The 7416-nt window shown below is 70.5% G+C and overlaps 1 protein-coding gene across 1 annotated transcript; it reads right to left on the bottom strand.

Moving 5' to 3' along the window:
• Positions 1-559: 559 nt before the first annotated feature.
• Positions 560-3141, bottom strand: PEA15 (proliferation and apoptosis adaptor protein 15). Its single transcript, XM_062598134.1, is given in 4 exon segments — positions 560-1116; positions 1852-2007; positions 2874-2922; positions 2924-3141. Coding segments are annotated over 4 exon segments (450 nt in total). The 5' UTR covers positions 3092-3141; the 3' UTR covers positions 560-1039.
• Between the last annotated feature and the right edge of the window lie 4275 nt (positions 3142-7416).

The following is a 7416-nucleotide window of genomic DNA, read 5'->3' as shown; positions in this document are numbered from 1 at the left end:
CACACAGATGAGGCGGCGGCTGCGCACGGGCGCGCTGCGGGTTTTAGCTTTTATTAAATAAAATATATTAACATAAACTCTCTCCGGTGCCCCCCCCCCGCTAGTCCCCCCCCCCCCCGGTTAGTAACTAGAGCTGTTGAACACCCCCCCCCCCAAAATAACCCTGTGTGACCCCCCCCTCCTTTCAATGGGGACTGTCGCCATGTGTCCCCCCCCCCCACCCCACCCCCCAGGGCCCCAGTCTGACACCCTGTCCTCCCAGTATAGCACTGGGTGGGTGGGTGTTGGGGGGGGGGGGGGCCTGGGTGCTCTCCCCCCCCCTCCAATAAATCAGTGTAGCTAGTTTGGTTGGGGGGGGCCTCCCATTGCACTGGGTTGGGGGGGGATGAGGGTGCCAGGGGATTGTGGAATGGGGGGGAGGGGAGGGTCTGGGGGTGCCCCCACCCCTCCCCAAATTGAACATCGCCACCTCACTCTGGGGGGTCACCTCTCACTGCCCCCCCCCCCTAAAGTCACCTCCTCAACCCACCACTACCCGCAGCCCGTTTGGGATATTGGGGGGGGGGGGGGCACAGTGTGTGCCCCCTTCTTCTCCCCCCCACCAAACGGGACTGAGGCCTGGCCAAACTCCATCCATCCTCCAGCCTGTCTGTGGTGGGGGGGGGGGGTCAGTAAAGCCCCCCCCCCCCGCACCCTCCTTCCCTGCTGCTGCTCTCCGCCGTCCCACGTGCCCTGGCCTTCGTCCCCCCCTCCCCGCGATGTCCCTGTCCCCCCCCCCCAGCCCCTGGCATTGGCTTTGCGGGGGGGGGGGGGGCGGGGGGTCCTGATGCCTGCCCCCCCCAGCAATGTTTTTTTTTTGGGGGGGTTGGTGTTCCCCTGGGAATAGCAAAGCCCCCCACCCCCCTTACACACACACACGCACACGCAGAGCCGCCCCGGCCCCCCGGGGGGGGGCACTAAGAGGGGGTTAGTGCCTGTGCCGCCCCCCCCCCCCCCGGCAAGGGGACACTGGGGGGGGGGGCTGCAGCCTTCCTCCTCCTCATCCCCCCCCCTCAGGCTTTCTTGGGTGGGGGGCCAGTTTGATGATCTCCTCTTCGGAGGGCTGTCGGATGATGTCTGCCGAGACACGGGGGGGGCGGGGGGGGGGTCAGTGGGGGCCAGGCTACCCCCACCACCACCACCTTGTCGGAGGGACCCCAAGGTGTTTTGGGGGTTGGGGGGGAGGCCTGAGCCAGTCTTGGGGTCCCTGGTGCTGTCCTTGGGGATGGGGGGGGGTATCCCTGGCACTGCCTTTGGGGTTGGGGGTCCCTGCTGCTGCCCTGGGGGTCTTGGCACTGCCCTGGGGGATGGGGGGGGTCCCCGGTGCTGCCCTTGGGGCTGGGGGTCTCTGGTGCTGCCCTGGGTGACATGGGGGGGTCCCCAGTGCTGCCCTTGGGGTCGGGGGTCCCTGGTGCTGCCCTGGGGGTCTTGGCACTGCCCTGGGGGACCTGGGAGGGGGGTCCCCAGCACCACCCTTGGGGCTGGGGGTCCCTGGCACTGCCCTGGGTGACAAGGGGGGGGTCCCCAGTGCTGCCTTTGGGGACTGGGGGTCCCTGGCACTGCCCTGAGGGTCTTGGCACTGCCCTGGGTGACATGGGGGGGTCCCCAGTGCTGCCCTTGGGGTCAGGGGTCCCTGGTGCTGCCCTGGGGGTCTTGGCACTGCCCTGGGGGATGGGGGGGGGTCCCCAGCGCTGCCCTTAGGGTCTGGGGTCCCTGGCGCTGCCCGGGGGTGACAGGGTGGGTGGGGGGGGTCCATGGCGCTGTCGTTCCCACCCCCCGCCCCCGCACCCGGGTGCCGGCCGGCCTTCTCACCCTTGTACTTCTTGGCGCTGGGGATGCGGGTGAGCTTGGTGTCCACCTCGTCCTCCTCGGAGATCTTGAGCACCTGCGTGCGGTACTGCACCACCATGGTGAGCAGGTCGGGCCGGCGGGAGATCTCGAAGATGTGCTCGATGTAGGACAGGTCGTCTTGCGGGGGGCGGGGGGGGGGGGGTGAGCGGGCGCCCCGGTGCCCACCGTGGGTGCTCGGCCCCGCGCCGCGGCCTCGCCTGCCCGCGGAGGGGGCGGTGGCGGGTGGGGGGGGGGACGAGGGATGGGGACACGAGGACCACGACGGGAGCAGGGCCTGGGGCAGGGGACAGGGGCGAGGATGCGGAGGCTGGGGCAGGAGTCGGGGCAGGGACGGGGACCGGGACAGGGACAGGGACAGGGACTGAGGTGCAGAGTGGGACTGGGAGCAGGACAGCGACAGGACGGGACAGCGATGGGGACCGGGGGACAGGGATGGGGGATGGGGACAGGGATTGGGGCAGGGGACAGGGATGGGGACATGGATGAGGGACCAGGACAGGGGCAGGGATTGGGGCAGGGGACAGGGATGAGGGACCAGGGCAGGGGATGGGGATGGGGACAGGATGAGGGACCAGGACAGGGGGCAGGGATTGGGGCAGGGGACAGGGATGAGGGACCAGGGCAGGGGACAAGGACGGGGACATGGATGAGGGACCAGGACAGGGGCAGGGATTGGGGCAGGGGACAAGGATGGGGACATGGATGAGGGACCAGGCAGGGGACAGGGATGGGGACATGAATGAGGGACCAGGACAGGGGCAGGGATTGGGGCAGGGGACAAGGATTGAGGCGGGTGGGGGGGAGGACAGGGACGGGGCTTAGGGACGGAGACAGGCCCAACGGTGGCAACCAGGACGAGGCAGAGGGCCGAAGCTCAGGGATGGAGACCGGGATGAGACCCAAGAACCGAAGCGGGGTACCGAGGACGAGGCCGGCGAGCCGGGGTGGGGGTGGGGTACAGCACCCTGGGGTGCCGGGCTCACCCTTGTCCAGCTTGCTGTGCTTCTCGAGGAAGGCGAACCAGTCTGTGGCCGGTGGCCATGGCCTCGCTCTTCTCGCTGGGGATGTCCTCCTTGCAGGCCGACTTGAGCTGCTCCAGGTCCTCGGCCGTGATGTTCTGCGCCAGCTCCTCCAGCAGCCTGCGGTACTCGGCCATCGCTGGGCGCCCGCCCGCGTCACGAGCTGCCCCCACCCCCGGCATGGGGTGGGGTGGGGTGGGGGGGACACCACCGCACCCACCGGACCCGCGTGGCACCCCCGCGTGCCCCCCCCCCCGCGCGCCCGCCCGTGACTCGCGTGATGCTCGTGGGAGGTGGAAGTTGGGGGGGGGGGGGCGGATGGACGGACACACGCACGGGGGGGGAGGGTTGGGGGGGGCCGGCCGCCTCCTCCTCCTCTCTCTGCCGCCTTGCACAGTGGGGGGGGGCTACGCTCACACTGGCTTTGCACAGACCTCCCTCCCCCCCCCTTGCACGGTGCTTCTTGCACGCTCAGCCTGGCTTTGCACAGAACCCCTCCCCCCCCCCTTGCACAATGCTCCTTTCATGCTTGCACGGGCTTTGCACGACCCCCCCACCCCTTACACAGTGCTCCTTGCACACTCGCCATGGCCTTGCACAGACCTCCCCACCTTGCACAGAGCTCCTTGCACACTCAGCTTGGCTTTGCACCGACCCCCCCCGCCTCGCATGGTGCTCCTTGCATGCTCAGCATGGCCTTGCGCAGACCTCCCCCTCTTGCACAGAGCTCCTTGCACGCTCAGCCTTGCTTTGCAGCGACCTCCCCCTTGCACACGCTCACACTGGCCTTGCACAGACACCCCCCCCTTGCACGATGCTTCCTGCATGCTTGCAAGGGCTTTGCACAGACCCCCCCTTGCACAGTGCTCCTTGCACACTCACCATGGCCTTGCACAGACCTCCCCCCTTTGCACAGAGCTCCTTGCACACTTGCACTGGCCTTGCACAGACCTCCCCCTTGCACAGTGCTCTCACAAACTCACACTGACTTTGCACAGACCCCCGCCTTGCACGGTACTCCTTGCACACTGGCAATGGCTTTGCGAGACCTCCCTTGCACAGAGATCCTTGCACGCTCACACTGGCCTTGCAGACACCCCCCCACCTTGCACAGAGCTCCTTGCATGCACACGTTGGCCTGGCACACTCCCACCCTTTGCACGCTGCCCTTGCACGCACACCGGGGGGAGTCAAGCTTGAGCCCCCCCCCACCCCTGTCCCTGGGTCCCAGTCACCATCTCCTGTTGCGCCTTGGTCGCTGTGGCAACCGCTGCCCAGCGATGCGGTTGCCATGGCGATGATACACCCTCCCTTTGGGGTGTCCATTCCCACCCCCCCTCCCCAACACACACCCCAGCACTCGCGGGTGCCCCAGGACCAGGCCACGCACACACAAACACACTCACGTGCACACACACACACACGCGCACACGCGGCCCCGACACACCTGCTGGGCAGCAGCGCAGTCGCACACGCCGCGACACAAGCACGCGCCGCTGGGCACGGACACAGGCTGTGCGCGCACACGCACACGCGCGCACGCCCCTACCCGCCGTGGCGCACACCCCGCACGTGCACGCATGCGTGCACACACCCTCCCCCCGCCCCCCGGCACAGCCGCCCCGGCACCCGGCTGCGCGCACACACACACACACGTGCACACACACACGTGCGCACACACACACACACACACACGCACACACACCCATGCACACTCGGCCACCCCTGGGCTGCCTGAGCGTCAAGGCCTCCCCCAGCCACCCCATCCCCAGCGCCATCACCCAGGGGTGCCTGGCACCCGGACGCCTGGGCCCCCCTCCCCACCCCAGCCCTCCTCGGCACTCCCGAGGGCTGCGGATGCCATGTGCGGCCCTGGGGGGGCCCTACGGGCCACTCCCACCCCAGGGTGCCCCGGCTGCTGCCCACTCCCACCCCGGGGTGCCCTGGTCGCTGTCCCCACGGGCAGGCGAAGGTGCCACCTCGGGGGAGGGGGGGAGGGTAACAGGGGGGCGGGGGGGGGCCCTGCCCCTCCTCCCGCTCCATTCACAGGTTACATGCAAAGCGCCTCATGAATATGCACGGAGGGGCGTGGCCTCGGGGCCCATTCACAACGCCGTGGGCTGGGGGGCGCCCACCCCCCCCACCCCCATCCCGGGACACGCAGGGAAGCGGGGGGGGGGCACGGATGGACTGACCCCCCGCGCCAAGGCTGCCCTCCAGGGAGGCTTCCCCCAGGACTATGGGGTGGGGGGGGTGGCAGGACTCCTGGGCCCCCTCCCTGGCCTCGTCCCCAGCTGTGACCCCCCCCCACGGCAGGATGCGGGGGGGGGGCGGGGGGGAGGCAGATGATGGCAGCTCGCAGCCCCCCCCCCGGCGCTTTCCTTCCTCCTTTTGTCTGCCTCGCTCCGTCCATCGCACAGGTGCTCACGGGGGGGGGGGGGGGGCCGGGGGGGGGCACCGATCCGGACGCCTGGGTCCCCTGTGCGGGGTGGTGGTGGTGGGGGGTCCCGGGACGCAACGGGCAATGTCACCCCCCCCCCGCCCATCCGACATCATTTTGGGGGTGCCCCGCGGGGGGGGGGGCACACGACACACGATAAGAGGTTGCTGCCCCCAGGGGTGGGGGCAGGGGGGGGCCGGGGGGGGGGGGAGCATCGCTCCCTCCAGCCTCCCTCCATCCTCTTCCTCGCTCCCTCCAGCCCCATCGCGCGTCCTGTCACTTTAGTGTCGGGTGTCCCGGCCCCCCCCCGCTCTGTCCCCCCCCCCCCCCCAGCGTCACCCCCGCACAGAACAAAAGCCGGGGCGGGGGGGGGGACACAATGAGCCGAGGGGACAACGGGCCTTTGTGCTGCCGCGGGACAATGGCAGCGCTGACACGGCGGGACACGGCGGGACACGTACACCCGCACCCCCCCCCCCCCCCCCACCCCGGGGCGCTGGGGAGAGCGAGTGACTCCGCGGAGAGGGACCCAGGCGGCCGGCTGCCGCCCCCCCCCCCCCACCGACGGCGGCCGCGGGGGGGCGGGGTGGGGGGGGACAGATGGCCGTGTGTGCCCCCCCCCCGAAAAAATGTCACCCCCCCCCAAAAAAAGGAGGGCAGCGAGATGCAGCCGGACGCCTGGGCCCATCCCCAGCTCCAAGCGGGGGCGACGGAGGTGGCTGCCGGGGGGGGGGAGGAGGGGAGCACCCAGCACCCCCCGCCCCACCCCGTGCCTCAGTTTCCCCTGTCCTGGCAGCACGCAAGGGCCCAGTCGACAGCCACGGGAGGGGGACGAGGTTGGGGGGGCAGCACCCAGCACCCCCCCCCCCCCCCACGGCCTCAGCAGCGGCGCCGCCGGGATTGTGCCGACCTCAGCACCCGGCCTCAGCACCCGGCGCCGTGCCAGCCCCCCCCCCCGGCCCCCGCGGCCCTGGCGAGTGGACGGGGTGGGGGGTGGGGTGCAGGGGGGGGCACCCATCGCCAAGGGGGGAGAAGGTTGTTGGGAGGGGAGGGGGAGGGGAGGGCGCCACATCTGGGCCACATCTGGAGGCGGCGAGCGAGCCGGAGGCACACGCGCCTGCGCCGCGGCCTTGCACGCGCGGGTGCACTCGGTGCCCCCCCCCCTGAAACAACCAACCAAGGGGGGGGCCAAGGTTGGGGCGGGGGGGGGGACACACACGTGTGGCACAGTTTTGGGGAGGGGGCGAGGCCGGGCAGCAGCCAGCACCGTGCCTCAGTGTCCCCCCCCCCCTTTTCCCCACTCCGGATCCACCCGGCTGTCCGCGTCCGGAAATGGTCGGACATGGTGGGGGGGGATGATTTGTGTGTCCCCCCCGCCCCCCCAACCTTCCCCTTCCTGGGGCCGCGGGGCGGAAGAGGCGTCTCCGGCGGCCCCCCCGGCCCGGCCCAGGGGCACGTGGCTTCCTCGCGCTTCCCTTTCCCTTCCCGGTCCTTCATCCTCCTCTTCCTCGCCACCCCCCCCACACCCCGACCCTGGCTATTTCTGTGCTCCCCTGGACCAGCCCGCGGGGGGGGGGTGCTACTGGGTGGGGGGGGGCTCAGGACCACCCCTCCCACCCGCTCCCCAAACCCAGCACCACTCCGGCCCCGTTGGGCATCGCTCTGCTCAGGGTGGGGAAACTGAGGCACGGAGCTGCCCCCCCCCAAAAAATAAACACCCCCCACACGTGCTGCCAGTCGCCCCCTAGCGGCTTATGGGTGGCCGAGAAGGAGCCGCGGGCACTGGGTGGCATCGAGGTGACCCAGCGGAGATGGGGGGACTGGGTGGCATCGAGGGGTCCCAAGGCTGGGGGGAGGGAACCCAGCGAGGGGCCCGGGTGACATCCAGGAGACAGGGTGGGGGACTGGGCTGGCATCACCCTCGGTGGCATCTTGGGGACTTGGGGGGGGACACCCGGTGCCCATGGGGCACTAGGTGACATCAAGGCGACTGGGTGGAGATGGGGGGCCAGGCTGGCATCAAGGGGACGGGGTTGGGATGGGGGGGGGGGACTTGTGCCCCTCTGG

The sequence above is a fragment of the Rhea pennata genome, chromosome 31 (genome assembly GCF_028389875.1).
Source record: "Rhea pennata isolate bPtePen1 chromosome 31, bPtePen1.pri, whole genome shotgun sequence".
Taxonomy (NCBI): domain Eukaryota; kingdom Metazoa; phylum Chordata; class Aves; order Rheiformes; family Rheidae; genus Rhea; species Rhea pennata.
Note: the sequence above shows the minus strand (reverse complement) of the source record. Positions and strands in the feature narration are given on the sequence as shown.